Source organism: Phodopus roborovskii, unplaced genomic scaffold (genome assembly GCF_943737965.1).
Source record: "Phodopus roborovskii unplaced genomic scaffold, PHOROB, whole genome shotgun sequence".
In the NCBI taxonomy this organism is placed as follows: domain Eukaryota; kingdom Metazoa; phylum Chordata; class Mammalia; order Rodentia; family Cricetidae; genus Phodopus; species Phodopus roborovskii.
The window spans coordinates 71980383-72003589 of record NW_026126418.1 but is presented as its reverse complement, the minus strand read 5'-3'; the positions used below and the strand labels follow the sequence as shown (position 1 = coordinate 72003589).

The 23207-nt window shown below is 51.0% G+C and overlaps 1 protein-coding gene across 6 annotated transcripts in view; it reads right to left on the bottom strand.

Moving 5' to 3' along the window:
• Positions 1–1090: 1090 nt before the first annotated feature.
• The window catches only part of Usp20 (ubiquitin specific peptidase 20), a 31808-nt gene continuing 9691 nt past the window's right edge, over positions 1091–23207 (bottom strand). For 4 of the 6 annotated variants that reach the window (XM_051185103.1, XM_051185105.1, XM_051185106.1 and 1 more), the window contains 23 exons: positions 23108–23204; positions 21679–21732; positions 19446–19508; positions 19030–19161; positions 18393–18489; positions 17940–18009; positions 16359–16472; positions 14985–15063; positions 11940–12387; positions 11426–11566; positions 11017–11132; positions 10692–10864; positions 10109–10203; positions 7247–7280; positions 7015–7060; positions 6321–6501; positions 6114–6240; positions 5759–5928; positions 5589–5670; positions 5106–5214; positions 4042–4144; positions 3009–3080; positions 1091–2605 (listed from right to left, as the gene is read on the bottom strand). In XM_051185103.1, the coding sequence (XP_051041060.1) occupies positions 2445–2605; positions 3009–3080; positions 4042–4144; positions 5106–5214; positions 5589–5670; positions 5759–5928; positions 6114–6240; positions 6321–6501; positions 7015–7060; positions 7247–7280; positions 10109–10203; positions 10692–10864; positions 11017–11132; positions 11426–11566; positions 11940–12387; positions 14985–15063; positions 16359–16472; positions 17940–18009; positions 18393–18489; positions 19030–19161; positions 19446–19508; positions 21679–21732; positions 23108–23188 (2748 nt within the window). In that variant the 5' untranslated portion in view covers positions 23189–23204 and the 3' untranslated portion in view covers positions 1091–2444. The remainder of the gene's footprint in view (positions 2606–3008; positions 3081–4041; positions 4145–5105; positions 5215–5588; positions 5671–5758; positions 5929–6113; positions 6241–6320; positions 6502–7014; positions 7061–7246; positions 7281–10108; positions 10204–10691; positions 10865–11016; positions 11133–11425; positions 11567–11939; positions 12388–14984; positions 15064–16358; positions 16473–17939; positions 18010–18392; positions 18490–19029; positions 19162–19445; positions 19509–21678; positions 21733–23107; positions 23205–23207) is intronic. The other 2 variants (XM_051185107.1, XM_051185102.1) reach the window with 2 other exon arrangements.

The window sequence follows — 23207 nt, the reverse complement described above, 5'->3', positions numbered from 1 at the left end:
CCTGCTCCTACAGAGGCATTGTCCTTCCTGGGCTCTTCCTCAGAGAATCAGACCCAGGGCCAGAAATTAGCCCAACCTCACCAGCCCCCGGGTAACTTCCTGTGTAGCTCAGCTAGGGTACATTGCCTGCCAGATCTAGGTTCACTGGAGCCTCTTAAGAGCTAGGTGTTTATGTCAAGGGAAACTACGTAAGTGTTTTGAGGTAAATAAGGGTCTATTTCTAGCTTATCTTCCCGCAGTAGGAGAAATGAATGTTGCCAAGCCCCCAAAATAACTCCAGACAGAACTCCTCCACCATAGGAAACCGCCCACATGTGCACTGTGGGTTCCAATGGCTGAAACATCTCTAGAAACACTCCCCACACATAGTAACTCATAAACAGAGGCTTAATGAGACAGGGTACAGGGCTCATGTAGTCCAAGCTGGCCTGCAACTCAGGATGTGGCCAAGGTGATCTTCCTGCCTCTACCTGCTATCGGTAACTTCTACTACAAGAGGTTCCAGCATGCCTGCGTTAAATGGTAGGAACAGAATGCAGGTTGTCATGCATGTTAGATAAAACACTCTTCTAACTGTGAGGTACATTCCCAGTCCTACAAGCATTTTTTGGGGGGTTTTTTTGTTTGTTTGTTTTTGTTTTTGCTTGTTTTTTGGTCCTGCCTCTGACTTCCAAATGCTGGACTAGAGTTGTCCATCACTACTTCTGGTCCTGAACCTTCAGGTAAAATGGGACGTCAGTGGCCAGTCTGCTTTCCCACGAAGGACTGATTAAATCTGGGCTCCACAACATGCTTAACCACTGAGCTACACCCTGAGTCCCTAACTCTATGCTTTTAAAGCAATACATACTCTCAGACTCTCCCCCAGAAAGCAAAATAAATGGGACCAGAGCTGTAGGGGTGATGCCAAGTGCTGCACCTATGGTCCAGAGGTCTGAGGTATTGGGTAAGGCTTGATGGCTCTGTAACTACTTTGCAGGCTACTGCTGAGGTAGGCAGGGGTGGCAACACATGGGATATGCTGGCCACTAAGCACATCCCACTGAGGCCCCTTTGAGGTTTGGCCGGTTCCAGGAAAGGAAAGACACAGTTGGTATTTCAAATGTTCCAGCCTCCTCCCCAAAGCTTCCACAGGGCTTGTGTTAATCACCACTGAAGACAGATACCACAGTGCCACAGTATAAGCTAGGGGCAGGGGAGGAATACATATTTATTGTGACATTCTGAACACAAACTAGACTGCATCACAGTAGTGCAATGAGCCAAGGGCTCTACAGCAGAGACTTCAAAATGTGGCAGCCAACAGGGCAAGTCCCAGAAGCAGCTGTCCATGGGTCTATGTGCCACCTTAGTGGGAAAAAGAAGGTCTAGGGGATGCCAAATGCCCAGGCCTGGCACCCACTTCTGCAGAGACTGGAGGCCACTGCCCTCTGGAGGTAACTTGGCCCCAGGATCCCTCACCACCTCAGACTTGGCTTTGAAGATCTTGCCCTAGATGTCCTGTCCAGATTTCTCAAGGACCTCAGAAACAGGACAGCCTCTCTAGGCTCAACAGGTCCCAGTTCCTGTGCAGTGGCCTTGCAGGACCCTCTGGGCAAGTGCCTGTGTGAGTAGCCACAGATCACATCTCCCCAGAGGTGGCCCTAGACACCAAGCTGGGGGAGGTGCTGGAAGGGGGAACCAGGGTCATTCTAGGCCACACAGGAAGTTGAGCAAGCAACCAACAGAGCACTAGTGCATGAGGTATCTGTTTAACCCCACCCCCCAGGGGTTCAGGAGCCACTCCACAGGACAAATGACACCCAACAGGACAAGGCGGTAAGTCCTCTACAAACAAAAATTGCCCTTTCTCCATTCCAACCACAAGAATCCCGAATCTACAGTCAACAACAAACAGGGCAGCGTGGACCTCCAGGAGGCTCTGGTAACCAACATGATATTAAGGGCTGCTAGCCCACATACAGAGCCCCTCACATCCATTCTGACCCCTGTACATGGAAGTCTACCTCTGTGAGTCCCTAAGGTGTTGGGCCAAATACACAGCAGAAAATACCCAAAAGGTGGCAGCCACTCCTAGGCTACCCGCCCCCCCATCCCAGGGACCAGCACAGGCTGAGGAGCAGCATGGGGCTCCTGGAGAAAAGCTGCACCCAAGCTAGCAAGAGGACAAGTTTGGGGACCTGGCGACGACAGTCAGAGGTCTCAGAAGTCTGAGAGAATATATTTCCCAGCACAGCATCTCTCGTGGCAGACGGACCAGCCGCACTTAGCCTCTGTACCAGGCACATGGCAGCTCATCTGCAGGGCACAGTCACGTCCTCTGGGGGATGGCAAATACCAGCCTTCAGGGACAGTGGGCACTCAGCAGGACACAGCCTTCAGAGGGATGCAGGGCTGTCTGGAGAGGGAGCAGGGCCAACCACAGCCACTTAGCCTGGCCCAAGTCACACAGCCCGGGTCTCAGCCTCAATCTTTTGCTCTCCATGCAAGCTTTCTGGGTCTGGGACCTGGGCCATACTCTGCCGGATGGCAATTTCAGGGCCACCCCCATATAGGCTGTTTAGATAGGTCCAGGTCTCCTCAGAAATCTGCCCATAGTCAGCCCCTGTGGAACAGGAGAAGCATGATTAGTGGGGGCTCCTGGGGATGAGGACAGGATGGTGCCCCAGAAGGGAGGGAGAATAACCACAGGCCCTCCCAAAAGCTGCTGCACATAGAAATGTCTTTCTTGTAAGGGCCCAGGGGTCATGTCTCAGGCCAGTGTTGCTTGTTTACCAGGGTCAGATGACATAAGAGTCAACCAGGCTAGCAGGAGGTACAAGAGGCAGCTTGTGGTGGGGGCCTGGACAACCTGCACACAGGCCAAGCACCTGGAACCCCCCTACATGGCCTCAAGGCCTGGACTTGGATAACAGGACTTTGAGACAGGTGGCAAGACTTCCTGGAAGGACAGGACCTCATGGAAACCTGGTGGCCTGAAGATACAAAGTAGGTGCTAAGGGACTTACCCTGCTTTAGCTGGATCTGACCACTGCCTTTGACCTGAGCGATCCTGCTGTTGTCAATGGGCCCAGGAGGCTCTGCAATAGACACGGCTGGGTTCAGTGTTCCAGGCAGCACTATCCCTCAGCAAGGCTAATTACCCAGAGCCAACCTGGTCTCAGGGCAGAGCCAAGGCTAACAGAGGACACTTGGCAGACCAATGCCTTCTTTCTTGATTTCAAGCCAGCCTCTCAGTACTCTGGACCCAGAAGAGGGTAGAACTAGGGGGCGTGGGATTGTTTTAAAACAATGTTTTAGTGATGGGCATCAGTGGCAACTAGCCAATAGCTAGTGCCCTTTCTTGGTCCACTACCATCTCACATAACACTCAACAACTATGGGAAATGAGAACTGTTTACACAGGACAGAGGTTTGGGCAGCTGGAGAGACGTGCTCAGCTCTCTAGAGGAAGGCAAGGCCAGAAGCCGGCCATGGACAGACCCCCAGTGCTCTGTTCCCAACCACAGTCACTTGACTACTTTAGCCAGCAAAGGATGGGGCTGAGGGAAGTGACCCAACAACCTCTCCAGTACTGGCTGTCCATGCTCTGAAAAGCAGGCACATAACACTCATGGACTCTGCCAACCTACCAGGCCCCCAAGACCCTGGCCTGGGAGCTTGAGTGTAGCTGTGAAGGTGGCCCAGATCTAGGTCTGTGACTCTTTGCCGGTGACTTTGAGGAATTCTGATAGCTCACTTTATTACAGGGTTGTCTTCATTTCTGCAAACCCAAGGGGTCAAACAAGTACCTCAGCCTTCCTAAAGGTCTAGAGCTATCTACCAAGGAAGCAAAAGAACCCCAAGGACATGGCCTTGCAGGAGGGAGTGGCAGCTGCCCAGGGGTCAGCAAGAGTGGACAGAGGATGCAGGGTAGGAACGAAGCTCTGCCACAGTGGCAGGGAGAGCAGCAGTGCCAGCTAGGCCTGGAGGAACACGTGCTCTCTGCATCTCGGGAATAGAGCACCGAGGACCCTACCCCAGAAGGGCCGCACCACTTACCGCTATCCTTCCCCTTGACGAAAGCCTCCCACTCTCGGAACCAGTGCATGCTGATGCAGTAGATGACCCCGGGAGACTCCTCAGCTTGGAATGCTTTGTTCAGCTGGAGGGAGGCAGGGAGGCAGGGGCCGTCAATCTGTCCCCTGTTCCTCATGACTTGCCTAAGTTCCACCCCAGCACCTGAGCCTCTCAAACACTGGATGCACCAGGCAGAAAATCAATGACTCCTTGACATGCTCAAGAACACTCACTGCTCTTGCAGAGGACCCAGGTTCAATTCCCAGCACCCAATTCCAATTCCAATGCTCTTCTCTAACTTCTAAGGACACCAGGCGTGCACATGGTGCACATACATACATATGCAGGAAAAACATTCAAACACATAAAATAAATCTTAAAAAAGAAAGGCCAGTTCCCGCACTGACCAAGCAGGTCACACAGCAGATAATGCCTTTCGCACTTTCTCAAGGACTAGCACATAGAAGATGCTTTTTGCTCCACTTACTAGACATAACATCAGCTCACATGCTTCACTGTCTAACAGCTCCAATGTTAGTGCAGAAATGATGCCTAGGACATCATAGGTGCTAAGCCACACCTACAGGCCCACAATGCACTTCTCCGTGGCCACAAGGCAAAGGCCTTAAATACCTCTACCCACTATTTTAAATGCTTGAGGTCTTGTCCTGTGTCCTGCTGTAAGAAGCATGAGGAGGGGGCGGCCCCACCCACAGCAGACCCTATCCCAGCAGCCCCTAGCCGGGTGGGCACCACAGTCCTCACATTTTCTGTGAGTCTCAGGTATCTTCCACATGAGGGTGCATAGCCCAGCAGTCCTCAGCTAGGAGTGCTCCATTCCCCAAGGACAGCAGTGCTCCTGTGGGTCACAGGATGGCGACCACAGTAAAGAGACACTCAGCCTGAACCACTGAGCCAGGTGCAAGTAGAGCACGCTGGCATTTTACCAAAGCCCATGCCTATGCTGGCATAGGCTCTTCTCTTCATTCTACCCTCTACTACTCGACAGAATACTTCCTACACAAGGCTTTAGTCCTCAAATGTACCTTGATGAAAGTGTCAATCTCCACCCTCCTGCGCTTGGCCAGCGCCTCGATCTCCACCTGACAGATGGAGCACACGTACAGATGGTTCACAGCAGGGCCGCCCCCAAACCTGCTCGGGAAGAGAGAGAGTGAGCCAGTATCAAGCAGGGGAGATGCCCCCACTGCGCCCTCGGCCATCTCTAGTGCACTCTGAGCATAAAAAGCTGGCAAGGGTCCTCTGTGCCTGCTTCTCTGCAAAAGTTGCCTAGAACTCTGCTTCCTCTCAGGCCACCCGGAGCTAGGTGGCCCGAGTGCAGTGAGACTGCAGTAGGAGATAGTGTACCTGGCCTTGAAGCCAGGGCTGTTTCCCACCACCCACTGGCAGCTGGCAGGAAGGCCCCTCCTTCCTGGGGCAGACTCCACATAGCCAGCTCTACAGGGGCATGGGTCTATGCTGTGCTCTGCCCAGGGAACAGGGACAGTCCACTAGCTCCCAGCACTTACCGGCCATACAAGTGCTCCCAGACGCTCTGCGGCAGGATGACCACCAAGTCATCGATGTAGTGGTATTTGTTGGGTGGGATACCTGTGAAGGGAGGCACAGGAAGGAAGACCCGGGGCTTGGGCCCAGCCACCCCCACCACAACACCTCTCCCAGGGGATAGACTGCTCACCTCCATGTGAGCACAGGAAGGTGTGGTTGGTGATGGGTCCTGGCTCTGCAAAGGTGTTGAACTTGTTTAGCCATTCTCGGGATACGTAGAACCGGAGCAGGCTGGGCTCCCGCATGGCAGCCAGGGACACCACCTGCTGCCGTTCACGCATGGCCTCCTCACTGCTTTTCCTGGGATGGAGGAGAGGGGTGCAGTATGAACCAGTAGACCTGGGCCCAGGCAGTGCATGGCCCAGGTGTATGCATAGCCACCCCTTAGCATGTCGAGGTGTGGGTGACCCTCTGGAAGGGAAGCTAGCTTACAGAAGCTGTAGATACAGACAGACACACTGAGTGGGATTCCCCAGAAGACCCACCTGTAGAAGAGCACATAGGCCTCCACGTTCTGCACCACTGTCTCATGGACCTCAGTGACATACTGGTCATCGAATTCATACCACTGCCCATTGATCACGTTCTGACAATAGGCAATATAGTGCCCACCTGGTGGACAAGCAACAGGTTATAGAGATCACAGGATAGGCAGTGAAGGAGGGGCCTGTTGGAGTGTGGGGCATACTCACTGCCTGCTGTGCCATGGTGACAAATGACAGAGAGGAGGTCATAGGTGGTGACCTGAGATGTGCACTCCTTGGCCAGAAATGGGCGTAGGTCGAGTCCCTCAAGGGGGAAGGAGACATGGCTGCTGACTTTGAAGGAGTACATTACCTCATGTCGGAAGCGCTTCAGGTGGACACACAGAATCTGTGAGGAGAGGACAGGTGCCAGTCACCCTAGCCATCTAGGGGAGATGACAGGGAGGCTCACAGATAGGGCTCCTTGCTTGGAATCAATCATGAATGTCAGAGACCTCCATGTGGAGCCAATGACCCCACCTTCCCTCACAAGGACCGGTGGCCTATGGTGTGGCTACCAGACGGCAGACGGGATGATAGCAAGCTGGGCTGGTCTCTTAGGAAGCTGACTTGGCCCCAACCTGCTATGTTTGCTTTCCAAGAATTCTGATACTGGTTTAGGGGCTCTTGCCCCAACCACAGCTATGCTGCTCAGCTGGGGATCTCAGCAAGTCCCCAAGGGAAGAGCAAAGGGAGGTTCTGAGGACACTTGCTACAACAGGACTCTCCGGCAGCACTCCCTGTGGGTTTCATGGGTCTTCTGTGCTTGTGTAGGGATAGGTCAGTCTTCACATGGCCTCAAAGGCCACTCACACACACTAGCCATGTGCACCCCAGCCCAAGGCCAAGATGGCCCACTCACCTCAGGCAGACATAGGACTTTACAGTACTTCACCCCATTCCGAAGCCTACAGAGGAGGGCATAAGAGCCATGGTCAGTGTCCTGTGGGAAGGGGGTCAGGAGAGGGACCAGGATACAGTCCCTTGCCATCTCAGAGGTTAGCACAGGGCTCTCTGAGGGAACCCTAGGGAAAAGTTCAGGCACGGGGCCTCTGGGAACAGGGAGCCAGGGACAAGCCCCAGGGACAACTTACTTCTTGCACCGTTCACAGCTGTACATGTTGTCACCTAGTGCAGAGGAGCAAAGGCCAGAGGTCAGCAAGGATAGGAATCAGGGACAGAAAAGGCAAATATGAATTATGTTTAAGGGAAAAAAAAAACCTGACAGGAAGTGACAGGATTCCAGAAATAGAACCAGAAAGAAAAAAAAAAAAAAAAAAAAAAAAAAAGGTTTATTGACCCCAGAAGCATAGAAACTCTCATATGGGCGGTACTGAAAGCCAATAAAAATGGAGGAAGCAACACTGGAGGCAGGCAGATGATGAGCCCAAGCCTTCACGGTGCAAAGTTCCCCGTATCACACTGCTAACAAAAGGAACCTGGAGCCAGACAGATGGCTCAAGCTGAGCTTGATGGCCCGAGTTCATCCCTGAGACTTACAAGGTGAACGCAGAGAGCCAACTTCCTCAAGCTGTCCTCTGACTTCTGCATGTGCAATAAAAATATTTTTAAAAATTTAAAACTTCATTGGGTGGTGGTGGTGCACACCTCTAACGCCAGCACTTAGGAGACCAAAGCAGGCAGATCTCTAAAAGTTCAAGGCCATCCTGGTCTACAGAGTGAGTTCCAGGATAGCCAGGGCTATGAAGAGAAATAATGCCTCAAAATAAATAAACATTTTTTTTAAATTAAAAAAAAAAAAGAAACTTCAGTACTCGATCAAAATCTAAAAAAAAGCAGATGCTGAGACTAAAATTCCAGATGTACAGTATGTGCAATTCTGGTGATTGAGCCCAGAGCCTGGTGCAACTACGCAAGCACTCTATCAAGTAAGCCCCAAGCCCCTTCAAATTCTGTACCTGATAAGGGTTAACATAAAGAACTTGATAGGTGTTGGTAGTGCATGCCTTTAATCCCAGCACTCAGGAGGCAGAGGCAGGCCATCTCTGTGAGTTTGAGGCCAGCCTGGTCTACAGAGCAAATTCCAGGACGGCCTCCAAAGTCGCAGAGAAACCCTGTCTCAAAAAACAAAAAACAAAAGCATAAAGAACTCCTAAAACTCAACAACACAATGGCCTGATATCAAAGCAGACAAAAGACTGACTTTTGTGTGTATGCCCTCCCATTGCTGGCGCACATTTGAGCCCTCACTGTGTGTGCATGAGCAGAGCTAGAGTTCACTATCAGGTCATCTTCCTCTTCTACTCTCTACTTTATCTGTGCAGACAGGGTCTCCCACCAAACCCCTGGGGTTCATCAGTTCCTCCAGACCGACTGTCCAGGACGGCCTGGAATCCTCCTAGCTCTGTCCACCCTGAGTATGGGGTTATAAACACACACTACCATACCTGGCTGTTGGGATTCTGAACTCAGCAAACACTTTACTCACTGAACCATATTCTATCCCCACTAACAGGAATGTTTCAAAAAATAGATGTAAGTCTAGGCACCATGCGTGCACAGAGAGGGCATTGATTACCCTGGAACTGGAGTCACTGGAGTTAGCTGTGAGCTGCCATGAGGTGCTGGGAACTGAACAGCAACTGCTTGTGACTGCTGGGCCATCTCACCAGTCCCTTTCACTCCCATGCAAATATTTTTAAGGTGCTCAGTATCACTAATCATTAAAGGATGCCGATCAACCACAGTGGCACCACCATATGCCCAGTAAGCTTGCAACCATTCAGAAAAAAAACCAGCAATGAGCTGGCAAACACATGGGGAAACCTGAATGGCATGGGACTCTTCCAGGGTTGGGGTGTAAACTGTCATCCCCACAGATGTAGCAAGAATACTCCTGAGCATACACAGTTGTTAAAGGAGCACACCTTGGTGTTCACGGATGACCACAGATGCTGTGGTACTCACAGCCCAAGTCCACAAATGGAGTCAAAGGGGAGAAAATTCTGAGCCATGTTGCCATGAGGGTGAACAGGTTCAACTGCTGGGAAAGTAGAACGGCTGGGTGTGGCTCTGTGGTCAAGCACAAGCCTAGCAAACACAAGGCTCAGAATTCAATCCCCAACACCACCAAAAAAAAAAAAAAAAGACTCTGGTGGCTATCAGGAACTGGAGAAGGGAGAACAGGAGCCATCTAATGGATTTAGTTGTAGTTTTGCAAGATGAAAATATTCTGGAAATGGAGGTGATGGTAGTTGCATAGTGATGTAATAAACACACACTACTGGACTGTACATCCAAACTAAAAAATAGTACAAATAGTTATGGTGGCAAAATTGATGTTGTTTGTATTTTACAAATGGAAAAGAAAGCAAAAAAAATATTTTTAATCATTAAGTCAGCTAGGTGGTGGTGGCTCATGCCTTTGATCTCAGCACTCGGGAGGCAGAGTCGGGCAGACTTCTGTGAGTTCAAGGCCAGCCTGGTCTACAGAGTGAGTTCCAGGACAGCCAGGGCTACACAGAGAAGCCCTGTCTCAGGAAAAAGAGAAAAAGAAAAGAAAAGAAGAAAAAAGGAGCTAAAGTGGAATATCCCTTGTGCCCCCCAAAATGGTAGAAAATAATAACAGGGCAACAGCTAAGAGCCACAGGCAACAGTTTTGGAGGACAGGTGTCCGAGCCTGCCCTAGTGGGCAGCAGATGGACATCTGTCTCATTTGTTTATTTGGAACAGTCTCACGTAGCTGAGGCTTCTCTGGAACTCATTACGTAGCCCAGGATGACCCTAAACCCTGACCTCTTGCCTGCACCACTGGAGTGCTGGGGTCGCAGGTGTGTACCTCTCATAGGCTGGCAGTAGAATCTAACAGGGTCAGTCTGGAAAGCACAGTGGCCATGGCCATTAGCTCTAGGCTGCAGGCTAGCCAAGTCACAACGGATGGGCTCCCTGCAGCTCCCTCTCCCTGCAGCTCCTGTTCTGAAAGCCAGGTTACTCACCCTTCAGCTCATCAGCAGCAAAGAAAGCAGCCAGGCAGTCTTCCAGTGTGACGACAGGCCCCCAAAACCAGCTAGGGGTACAGGACACCACGAACCTAGATAGACAGGAAAGAGGTGATAGGTGCAGTATGGCCTGGGTATGGGGGTGTGGCTGAGGTCTGTTTGGGCCTGACTGGCAGCTTGATACAGCCGGAACTAGAGGCCTGGGGCTGGACATTATATGTCCACAGACTATGCAGGGGCCCAGCTTATGTGCCCGTCCCCTAGGCCAGCTGCCTCAAGGACTAAGGAAGTTGCCTGTGACTCTTCAGGTCACACGGGGGCCCAGCTGCTGCCTCACTTCTACCTGCTGCTTGGCCACTCTCTGCATTGTCACTTACCCTCTGTCTTCAAGAAACGTAGTCAACACTATCCCAAAATGACCAAGACCCTGAACCCAGTTAACTCATCTGCATCTTTGGCCTCCAGCTCTCCTGATCCATGGACTCTCCCTGGCCCTATAAATGCTTGTTCCTGCATTGATGGTAGATTCTGGAAAGCCAGGCCAGGCTGGAAGTCCCAACTGGCAGGAGGATGGACATACCGTCGGATGTACTCCACGATGAAGGCCAGCCAGCCCTGGGAAGAGTAGCTGTCCCCACAGGCACCTGGCTTGGCTGGTACATTCTGGTAGATGGAAGAGTGGAGTTTGGCTAGGTCTTCCTTGCCAGGAATGGGCAATGACAGGTCCTGGAATGTTTCCACTGTTGTAGACACCTATGAGGTAAAGACCAGCCTGATGCACACCTCTGCCAGTGTTTCTTGCCCCAGCAGGTGAAGCAGACAGCCTGTTCCTGGGGTAGGAATGCTAAGGGAGCGTCCATCCTGCCCCAGGTGGCAAACAATGCCAGTCTCCCCAGGACACCCACCCGGTCACAGGTGAGACACTGCACCAGGCTGAGGACAGAGCCATTGAAGACGTCTGAGATGACACTGCGGTAGCTCTGCTCCTTCCTTCTCCGGCCACCAGTACTCGGCACCTGGGCTGGGAACAAAGCACTGGACTAGGCCAGCCTCCTCTGCATGGCAGGCACAGGCACAGACAAGAGGCTTCCTCAGCCACACTGTAGCCCTCACTGTGGATCACATGACTGGTTCTATGAGTCACCCCTTGGCACTGTAGCAGCACTGTTTATAAAATGGGGCTCCCTCTCACATCCCAAGGCTGCTACAGGGTTTAAAGGCTCAAGTGAGTAGAACACAGCCTGGACCAAGGTTGAAAATGCCCCACACTGGACACCATGACATCCCCAGCTGAGCTCATCACTGCCCCCGAACCTTTCTTGAGCACGTACGATGGCCCCATCCTCATAGGGCTTGCACGAGGAGGGCTGCTGGACAGCTTGGTATGGCCCTCGTGGTGGTGGACAGGGCTGCAGGGGCGAGAGGAGCTGCGTATGTGGGCTTCATTGTCTGGCTCTGGGGACAGCAAGGAGGAAGTACTGGGCCAGGGTGGCCAAGCCAGTGCCCTCCATGCCAGCTCTAGGGCCAGAGCAAGAGAACCTTCCAGCATCTCCTCCCAGGAATAATACCTACTCCCCATACCTTCCTTTATGTCCATCCCCATCACCGTCAAACACACTGGACAGAGCTATCCTGTGTGTTCCCAACTGAGACTCATGACTAGGCAGGGCTGTGGCTCTGAAGCTCTTCCTAGCCTGTTAGGAGGGCCCAGGAGCGGAGCCTCCCCTCCCCACATTTGCTGCATGCTAGTGCTAGGCGGGCAACAGACACAGGGGGCTTATAAGCTAAGACTTCCCAGTGGCCCAACAGTGACCAGGCTGACTGATACCTGGGGTCCGGCAGGGGCTGGTGGACCTTGGTGATTGTGGCTGAGCCTCACTGGGTTGGTTGTCAAGGGAGGCCATCGCTGTGTCCACATCAGCGTCTTCATCCACTTGCTCTGAGTTGGTGCGCTGATGGCCCCAGGAGAACTTGCGGTCCTTCATTCGCTCCTTCTCAGATATGGCTCGGCCCGCCTCATCCGGGATCAGCAGCTCCATCTCTGCCTTCGAGCTGCCTCCACCACGACCCTGCCCATCACCCTCACCCCTGTCACTGCTTGAGTCACAGGACAGAAACTCGTCCTCTGATGGGCTCCGATCACCATCGCGCCTCTCATCTGTGTCACTGGAGTCTGAGTCCCGAGCATCAGTGAGTGCTGTCATAGTGGCTACCATGGGCTCCTTAAGCTCCTCATGAAGCTGGTCCATCAGGCAGCGTAGGAACTCCTGGGTGTCCTGCAACCAAGTCCATGTCACCAGGGCTTTCCAGGGATAGAAAAGCCACCATGGGCGCTGATGTTTCTGCCAACAAGGCTGCCAGCCGCCTCCAGCAGGTCCTGGCAGGCACCCATGCAGACATGTGGCTTACTTAGCCCCCTATGGCAGTCTTCACCATAGTTCTGCACTGGCCCCCTCCCAACCAAGGCTCAAAAAAGACTACAGGACTCTTCCCAGGTCACACAGCATACAAAGAGCCAGGGGACCTGGGTGTGAACCACAGAACCAACTTGACTCTGCTTCTGCACAATGTGGGAAGAGAGATGAGCAGCCACATCCAGCCATTGAAATCTCCTCACTCCCTGAGCAGAGGTCAGCAGGGTGTCAGAGACCCAGGAAATGTGAAAGTATAGGACACTGCAAGCCAGACCTGTCAAGAACACTGCACTGAATAGTGCTACCCAACAGGCCAGGCAGCCAAGCTGGTCCCTTCTCACCACTGCATCTTACTGCTTCCCCACAGGTTGCTACCATGTGTGTGACACAGGGGCAGGAGGAGAGGTCCTGGAAGCAGACTTCCTCCACTCTCCTGGCTCACATGGGCAGGACACAGATCAAGTCACTCCCCCCCCCCCAGAAGGATGGTGTCATTTTTAGGACCCAGTATCTATTCCAGCCCTGTAGAAAACTGGGAGGTGGCCTGCTGGCAGAGCTACCCTACTGAGGTGGTGATGGCAGGTGACCTCAAGGGCTGAGGGCATTGGAAGACATGGGCTCCAAGCCTAGCAGCAGCCTGACAACCCCTGAACTACTCCTGAACCACACGAGGGAAGAAGGTTCATAAGCATCCAGAGACAACTGAGGCTTTGCCTTGATGAAGTCCCTGGAAAGGTCAGTGGGACCTGTCCATCAGGAAGGCAGGGGAAAGAATGAGAACAAATCTTCAGCAACCACTCACTGCTCCTTCCTTTTACAAGATCAGGGGTAGGGCTCACTCAGTACACTGCTTGGCATGCCGAGCATAAGACCTGAGTTCAAGAACAAGAATCCACACTAAAAACAAAAACAGATGCAGTGGCATGCACTTGGAGTTCCAGCACTGTGGAGGCACAGAAAAACAGATCCCCGGGGCTCACTGGTCAGCCCGGCTCAAGCTATTCATCACTGAGTTCCACACCAGTAAGAGACACTGTGTCAAAGGAGGTGGGTGGTGTTCACAAGGATGGTCCCTGAGGTGCAAGTGTAGCACATGTGTACGTACACACACACACATACACACACACACACACACATATACACACACACACACTCTCTCTCTCTCTCTCTCTCTCTCTCTCTCTCTCTCTCTCTCTCTCTCTCTCTCTCTCTCTCTCTTTTCAAAAAGTACAAAATTTCTGGCCAGGTGGTGGTAATGCACATCTTTAATCCCAGCACTTGGGGGGCAGAGGCAGGTGGATCTCTGTGAGTTCCAGGCCAGTATAATCTACAGGATACAGAGAAACCCTGTCTGAAAAAACAAAACAAAAAAAGTATAAGTTCTGTGTGCCCCTTGCCAAGCTCTCAATGAATACAGAAGCACAAAATCTCCTATGTCCCTGAAAATAGGCCTCCAGCTGGGCCTGACTTTAGACACAAAAATGTCTGTAGAAATATAAGAACCAGGGAAAGCAGCTTCTGTTGGGGCCCAGATGGACGTCACACAGCAGCCAAGTATACCAGATGGTGTCCACACAGGCTGAGGGCAGCACAGCTCTGTCTAGAATAAAAGCTCCACCTGCCTCTGCCTTCCAGAGCGTTGAAACCAAAGGTATGTATCACCATGCTTGGCTTGTGATTTTCTAAACAGGATGTTATAGTTGGTCTCAAAGGTACAGTTTTTCTTGCCAGGCATATACCTGTGATCTATGATCACAGTAGCACTCAAGAGGTACGGGCAGGTGATTCTCTGTGAGTTCAAGACCAATCTGGTCTACATAGTGAGTTCCAGGATACCCAGGCTTACATAACAAGAACCTTAAACATACAAACAAAAAACCGGAAACAAAACAAACAGATCTCCCCTTCCTACATATAGTAGGGCTCTATATGCAGAGTGCTTGCAGTGTGAGGCTATGGACTCCAGTCTGGTCTCCATACCCACATAAAAATTGGGGTACAGTGGTACAGGTCAGTAAGTCTAGCCTAATTGTGAGTTCCAGGCTGTTAAGTGATGCCGTCTCAGAGCAATAAGGTGGAGAGTGATCAACGAAGTACATTCAACATCAACCTCTGTCCTCCATACGTGTACATGCAACATACACGCACACACACACACACATACACACACAAATAAACAAAAATGAATAAGGAAAAACTCTAAGGAGGCTGAGGGGCAGGAATGCTGCAGGCAGGTGCCTGGGTGCCTTCTCCACTACTTATGTGCTGTGGCTGGCATGGGTGACTTGATCCCTACACCTGTTTCCTTGTCTGTAAAGTGGTGCCAAAGGACAGCAAGTTACTGGGAGACCTCATGTCCTTGTGAGTAAAAAGGGCTCTGACACTAGATGCCTCGCCTTTCTGCCTGCTTCGAGGTCTGTTCTGGCTGCGCCACTGTTCCAAGCAGTTAGACAGCTTACCTGCTGGGCATAGCCTCGGAACATCGGGTTGACCAACTTGATCCCATGGGACAGGCTGGTGGGGACCACATAGCTTGGCCTGTGGGGAGACCAAACCTGCTAGCACAGGTGGCCAGCCTTAAGCTGTGCCATGAGAGGCAAGAGGGCAAGGCAGATCAGACCCCACAGGGGCTGTTCCCACCACCCCACTGGCCCCGCTGGCCAGGAAACAAGCCCACAGGATCCACTGCAGAGAAACTTAAAACTACACAAAAGTACAACAAAACACTATCACCAAAGTGTCCCCACCCAAGAGGACACATCAAGACTCTAGTGGTGTCCCTAGAAGAGCAGGCTAAAGTACACCCAGGGACCCCAACATCAACTTGACCTCTGATCCATGGAACAATGCAGTTTCTTTTCTTTTTCTTTTTTTCCAAGACAGGGTTTCTCTGTAGCTTTGAAGCATGTTCTGGAACTCACTCTGTAGACCAGGCTGGCCTGGAACTCAGAGATCAACCTGTTTCTGCCTTCCAAGTGCTAGGATTAAAGGTGTGCACCACCAAACTCCTGGCTCACTGTTTCTTAATTCACGCCTAGTGTGGGCCTATGGACCTGTTTAAGCACTCCTTACTTTATTTTTATTTTTATACTTGTTCTTTTTGTTTGCTTTATTTTGGAAGCTTGAGGATAATGATGCTAAACTTTGAGAGAAAAAAAACAGGGCAGGCATGCTATAAACCTTTGTAGCTGCTGGGAAAAGGGACAGAAGGGAGAGGGATAGTCAGCCATGCCATGTGAATTACGGACTCTTAGTAAGCAGGCTTGCCAAGGGAGGATGGCAAGCAGCTGACAGGAGGGGCCTTCAGGAAAGGGTGAGAAAGCCCAGAGGGCCAAAGCAAGCAACGTGAAGGTTTGGGCCAAGATGTGAAGCAGAGACAGAGAGAGGGAACTTAGTGAGGGTTTGTAAGCATCTGCCTCACCTTCCACTTGCCCAGCCACGCTTCTTATCATTAGATTCACTTCACTCTGCCACAAGCCAGCCTGGCTAGCACCCAACACTCTGTACCCCACCCCTACCTATAGCCTCAACTGAGACCTGGCACTGGCAAGATGGTCTGCAGGTCTCAGCACAGACATTTGTCAAAACAGCTGTCACCCAGACTTGATGTCAGTTCAGACCCTAGCTCCATGGTCACAAGCTCTGTGGCTAGGGATAAGAATAAGAGCTCTGTACCTCTGCCTCCCCATTCTTCAGGCAGAGCTAGATTAGCTATGAGGTGCAGGCTTGCTGTGAGCACCCATGTGTTATGGAAGAATCCAGAGGGTGTGCCCCACCAAGAAGACATAAGCACTACTGCCCCAACATCTAGCCAAGGTCACACTCACACTCACCGTTTCTTATGCCAGACCTCAGAGATCAATTTCTGGTAACTTTTGCACAAGGCTGGCTTCTTGTCTGTGCGTACCAGGCCACCACACTCCAGGAAGAACTGGGTGAGAGGGGGGCTGGGTTGAGGGTGGAGAGCCAGGACAGAAAAGAAATGGCAGGAACACGGTGTTATTTAGAAGGAACTAGGTGAAGGCTGGAGAGATGGCTGTAAAGGTGCCTGTCACTGAGTCTGGTGACCTGAGTTCAATCCCTGGAATCTAAATGGTCAAAGGAAGCAGCCAACTCCTAAGGTTGCCCATGATCACACATACACACTCACAATAAATATCTTTTTAAAGGAGCAAATTGAGCAACAAAAGGCCAAAATGGCCATGTAAGATGAGGCCTCCACACCCAGAACTCTCCCTGCAGATGACTAGAAGGACCCATCTATATCAACCTCACCCCCACATTCAAGCTAAAGTCCTAACCTCTCATGTCTCAGTATGTGACTCTACAAGAGACAGGATCTTTAAGAGACAGGGTGCTGGGGCAGGCCCCAGGCCAGTCTCACTGGTGTCCTTACAGAGGAGCTTTGTCCTTACAGAGCAACATCAGACATGTGCATGAAGGGAAAGACCTCATGAGAATGTGACTATCTACAGGAGAAGGGCCTGGGGAGAAACTGCTGACAGTGGGCCTCTAGGATCGAAAGCCAGGAAGCCTTGCCCATTACAAGAAACAAACAACCCTCTCTCCTGAGCCAGATGTGGGCTCCCTGCAACAGGTCCTGAGGCTGGGACCCTGTGAATAAACAGCAGTGGAGCTGCCTACACTGCAGGACTTCTCAGGTGAAGGGTGCCTCCTCAATTCCACTTTCTACATGTTTTAAAAGTTATTGCACTGCAGGAAACCACATAATCACATCTGTGAGAGCATGCGCTCATGCACACGCGTGCGCGCGCGCGCGCACACACACACACACACACACACACACACATCAAACAATGTCAATTGATCATTGTGCCATGAGACAGCCACTGTGAACCTTGGGGGCTGTCCTTCCAGACTCTTCTAGGTCTTCATATCTGTTCCCTTTTCCCCTCCTTTTTGTGTGTATGTTAGCTGTTAACACACAACTATACATAGGAAAATGGGAAGGCTGCTGGTTTGCTCTAATATTACTATTCAGCTGTGTTTGTGTGTGTGTATGAAACAATGAACACCCATACTCTCAATCACAACTGTGTAGTGAACCCCACGAAACAGCTGTACTGCACCTCTCTTTCTACCTGTCAGGTTCTGCACCTTACAGTAAATGCTGGCCTACACTCCCCACAAGACTACAATACGATGAACGTACTCTCTTGCAGACAGGCCACATGCACAGTGTGAGGGTGGAAGCCAGGTACTCATGCATCCTAGGCAAATGAGCTGTACCCTGCCCCAACTGGGGTGCTGAGTGCTCCTGTGCCTGTCACGCCTCCTCCTCCCCTAGGATGTGGGGGCTGGCACGAGACTGGTTTTAGGGGTGCCTTATCCCACGTCTATGGCCAATGTGCACAGCAATGAGTAGAGTTTTTCCTTGGGAGAGGACAACTTACCAATTGGACAAGGCCTGCAGAGCAGCATTCATGTAACAGGAGTTCCCTAGGTTCTTCATGCCCGTGAGGCCTAAAAACAACATAGAGAAGGATTGAGAACCCTGTCCAGAAAGGCCCTCACAAGCCTCTTCCCTTGAGTTCTCTCCACCCCAGGCCCTACTACAGCATAACTGTATTCCACCCCGGGGAGCTCCCAGAAGTCAGTACAGCTGCTGCTAGAGTACCTAAGCAGGGCTGGGTATGCTACTCTATTCAGCTCAAGCTCCAAACCACACAGATAAGGAGAAGTATTGGCCTAGGACCAATACTTCAAGAAGCCCAGACAGGGATGAGCGCATTCTGTGTTTCTGCTACCCTGCCCACTGCACCATAGCAGTTGGAGCCAGCACAGACAAGCCCCTTGTGTGTTCCATGCCCAGCCTGGCCCAAGAGCTCCCTGCTGTTGGCTATTACCTCGAGGTTTCAGGTCATCATCCTCAGACTCAGACTCTCCTTCATCAGCCACAGCAATGGGGACAGCTCTCAGAGGGTGGGAGGGTGGTGGGGAGTCCTGTGTTAAAGACCAGAAAGAGGAAACTGGAATGAAGAGGGGGACCTGAATATACTCACCTCCTCCCAAGGGAAATGTGCAGCCCCCCAGCATCTAGCTGGCCCCGAGTGAGCCCAACAAAGTGAAGGATATCGTGTGAGAGGGGAGACTGGGGACCTTACTCTGGGAATTCCCAGATGTGTGTTTAATTTGTAAGAACTACTGTTTCCTTTAGAAGACATTGGGTGTGGAGAGGAACAAGGAAAAACCACCCAGTAACTTCTCTCAAGTTCCTCAGGATATACTTTAGGTATGGGACTGACTGACAGGGACTACTTGTGACTTTGCTGAACCCTCCCATAGCCATGAACAGACACATGCACCTACCCAATCCTCCCTGCTCCTGCTCATCTGTGTCCTCACAGCCCTACATGGGCCCTGACACAACTGGACTCAGTGAGCACTTGCTGACAAGAGCTCCTTGTCACATACTTCCTCTGGACTCCCTGGCTCAGGTCACATTGCTCCATCTGGACATTGTTGCCAATAACCAGCCCCTACCTGCTCTGAGAGCTTGGCTGAGGAGCTGGACAAGTGGACTGCCAGGCGCTCTTCCAGGAAGACTTCACGCTCACAGGCATAACACCACAGCCGGAGCGTGGTCAGGTTCACAGTCAGGTTGTGCTTTTTTACCTGGAGGGTAAGATCCTAAATAAGGCTGAAGACAACTTGGCTGAGCAAGTGCCTGACCCAGCAAGCTCCTCGTCCTCAGGAAGAGGCAGCCTGGTCAGTGTCCAGGAGCTGAGGCTAGCTCATACTCCGCCAGGGATGCCATCATCAGACAGGGCTAGTGTGGGAGGCTGTGCCAGCTTTCCTTTTAGCAGCCCTGCAGCAACTGTGTTATACCCATGACTGTTCTGCTTTCAAGGCCAGGGCAGCAAGAGCCGTGGCCTAGGCTTCCCCACACCCACACCCACCTGCGCGTGAATGGTGCTATGGTCAGCAAAGGACTCTCCACAGCCAACATAGGGGCAGGTGACCTGGGGAGAGAGGCAGTGAGAGTGGACTGGAACCCACAGAAGAGACAAGGTCAGTACAGTAAGCCCTAACTACCCCAAGGCAGTGTGACTTGGAGGTATCCAACATGTGACTGAGGGGCTCCCACCCCAAAATAACAAATGCTTATGCAACCAAAGATGAGAGCAGTCATCTGCACCGAGTGAGGTAGAGGCACTACCCAGATGCTGAGGCCAGGGCCTGTCCCTTTACTTCTGGGGCCAGGAACAAGGAACACTGAATGAGCAGTGGGTGTTCAAAATACATGGTGGCAGCAGCTGGTGCCCAACACTAACCCACTATCCCATAATCGGGCCTGCGCACCTCTGACCCCTGCCTTTGGTCTCACATTTGTCTCTCTAAGATCTGCCTTCCCCCAAACCCAGCTTCAGAGTCTCCATCATGGGCCTTTACCCCAGTTTGGAAGACAGGGGTCACCACAGTCCCCATTCTTCAGGAGTGCCTGGTATCAGGGACAGACATCCAGGAATGACCTTTGGCTGTGACCATAAAGCCATGGTCAAAGCACAACCATTCCTGTATTAGGCTCCCACATCTGTCTCCTGAAGGACCTGGGGTTCCCATAAAATAGTAGCATGTCTCTGTGAGCCCTTCTGGCTATTTCATGGACTCCTGGTGTACTAAAATTCTCCTCATTCTGAGTGACAGGTCAGGGTACCTCTGGGGTCCTGTAACTTGTACAAAGACTGACTTGGTGTTTTTATCACTTTACATCATTGTTTTGTTTCTGCTGGTGATTTACTCTTTAAGCCAAGGTATGCCAGGTAACCCAGGATGGCTATGTAGATGGTTGAGTACAAATCTGACGATCTTCCTTCTTCTGACTCTCACAGACTAGTATTATAGTTTGCATCATCACACCCAGCTTGCTAGAGGTTTTAGTCTTTTTTTTTTTTTTTTTTTACTGAGCATGGTGGCACATACCTTTAGTCCCTTCAGGAAGCAGAAGGAAGTAGACAGAGGTGGATTTCTATGAGTTCAAGCCCAGCCTGGGAGTTCCAGGACAATCAGGGCTACACAGAGAAACCCTGTCTCCAAAAAAAGGTATTTGTTTTTAAAACAAACAAACAAACAAACAGGTTCTCTCTATGTAGTCCTGACTATCCTAGAATTCACTAAGGAGACCAGGCCTTCAAATCACAGAAATCTTCCTGCCTTTGTCTCCTGAGCAGTGAAATTAAAGATGTGCACCACAATACATGGAGTTTTAAAAAGAAAAAAAGTAGGGCGGTGGTGGTGCATGCCTTTAATCCCAGCACTTGGGAAACAGAGGCAGGTGGATCTCTATGAGTTTGAGTCCAGCCTGGTCTACAGAGCTAGATCCAGGATAAGCTCCAAAGCAATACAGAGAAAAGAAAAAAATTTTTTTTTATTTTTTTGAGACAGGGTTTCTCTGTGGCTTTGGAGGCTGTCCTGGAACTCACTCTGTATATCAGGCTGGCCTGGAACTCACAGAGATCCACCTGCCTCTGTCTCCCAAGTGCTGGAATCAAAGGTGTGAGCCATCACCACCTGACCTTAAAATTTTAAATAACATTTTTGTGCATGATTATAAAATATGTCACATATTTATAGAAAATTTGAATATTATTTGCAGTACAGAGAAAAATGAAAATTACTTGTAAGTCTATACCCCTGAGAAAAGGCACATCTTGATACATCTACTTTCATTCTCTTTTTTCTTTGAGACAGAGTCCATGTAGCTCAGGCTATCCTGAAATTTGCTATGTAGACCGGGCTGTGTCATCACATCTGCCCACTTCCACTCTTTCTGATGACAGCAATCACAGCACTAAGGAACTCTCTGGATGCTGGTGAGGGACTGCATGCTATGCTAAGCCCATGGCACCATCTGTCTGGTTATTCTACCCTGTCCCCACTAGAGGGCCCTCAGACGTTGTGACTACACAGGGAAGTGAAGACTTGCTAGGAAGCTCAGGCCCCAACCAAGACTCCACACAGGCAGAGTTCATGGAGACAGGATACTTGGCCCAGTCTTCTCCAGCTTGATGTTTTCTTCTGTCACTCTTCGAGGCTGTCTAAGTAGTCATCCCAGGACTATCCTTGGAACCTGAACCTGCAGTAGTACCCACCAGGGCTAGGTACTCCCAGCCCAGAGTTCATATTCTTTACCTGGAGGCAGGCCCATAGATTAGGTCCAGCAACACCACATGACTGGCAGGTTCCCTGAGGGAGGGAGAAGAGTGAGGTGTAAGTGGCTAAGGGGATGAAGCACAGGGCATCCTCTTCATCAGCTGCCACTCACTCATCCCAAAGGCCTTGGCTTCAGAGGTCTTCCTCAACCTACTACCTACACAGGGGCCTCTGGGCACTTTCACCTGAGAGAGTTTTTTAAACCACATGTTTGTAAAGGTATTTCAAATCAAACCAGTTAAACCTTAAACAGTTTAGCAGACTCCTCACAGTGATCTCCAGATCCTCAGATCCTCCTTGAGTTCTTCTGTGAAGTTGGCTCTGAGTGGAGTGGCTCCTGCTCTGCCTGGAAGGCAGCCTCACAGCTTTCATTAGCAACATCCAATCTAGGAGTCTGCCTGAGCAGTCCCTGGATTCACTGTCAGCTCCTCCCTCCATCCTTGTCCTTCATAGGCTTTCTAAACACTACTGGTCTTTTTTTTTTTTTTTTTTTTTTTTTCTTTGAGACAGGGTTTCTTTGTGGCTTTAGAGGCTATCCCGGAACTCTGTAGACCAGGATGGTCTCAAACTCACAGAGATCCTCCTGCCTCTGCCTCCTGAGCGCTGGGATTAAAGGCATGCGCCACCACCCAGCTCACTACTGGTCTTATTCTGGAACTTTCTGAATATCCAGGGATGCTGAAGACAGCTTTCTGCCAGCCCCAGCCAATCCTCTCCCACTCCTCTTCTTCCTCTTATAATCTGGTTCCTCTAACTCTCCTTCCTTTGAAGAAAACCTTTTGTTCTATTCACTTCTTTTGTTTTGAGACAAGGTCTTACTATGAAGCTGGTCCTGGCCTGTAACTCCTGCCTATGTTTCCCAGGTGCTGGGTTAACAGTGTGCACCACCACACCTGACAACCCAGGGACTTGCTTGCATTCTAGTATGGAAAGCTACCCTCACAGTCCATGCAGGCTTTTACAGAACTTAACTTCAACAACCAGAAGACAATGACTACTGGTCACTTGGAGGGAACTCATTTTCCTGTGCAAACTCATCTTGTCAAGCAAAGTAGGGGCTCCATGTGTAAGAACAGGTGGGAGGTTATGGTGTGGCTCATAAGTTCTGCAATTGCCCAGAGTGCTAGGAGAAATGATAACCACTTTTGAATGCTCATCCCTGACTTATGAAAGCTGTGTATCCAGCTAGCGGAAATGGATGGAGCCATTAGTGACTCTCAGGGGAGTTGGTTAATGGCAGCAGGATCCAGCGCTTGGAAGAACACTCCCAAGCAGATGCCAGCAGGGCCATTACACACAGAAGGCTTTGCAGAGCTGGGGCAGGGTAATATTGTCCTGCTTCACAAAGGTCCCCCAAGCAAATGACAGCCCAAGGCTGGGCCCCAGGTCCTGAGGATTGTTCCTCTACCTTAGACTTAAGCAGCAAATCCTCTTTGGTCACCTCCCCTATGGAGTCCAGGTGAGGGCAGATGTCTCTGGTGTCTCCCATTCTGGCCCAAGCTCCCCTG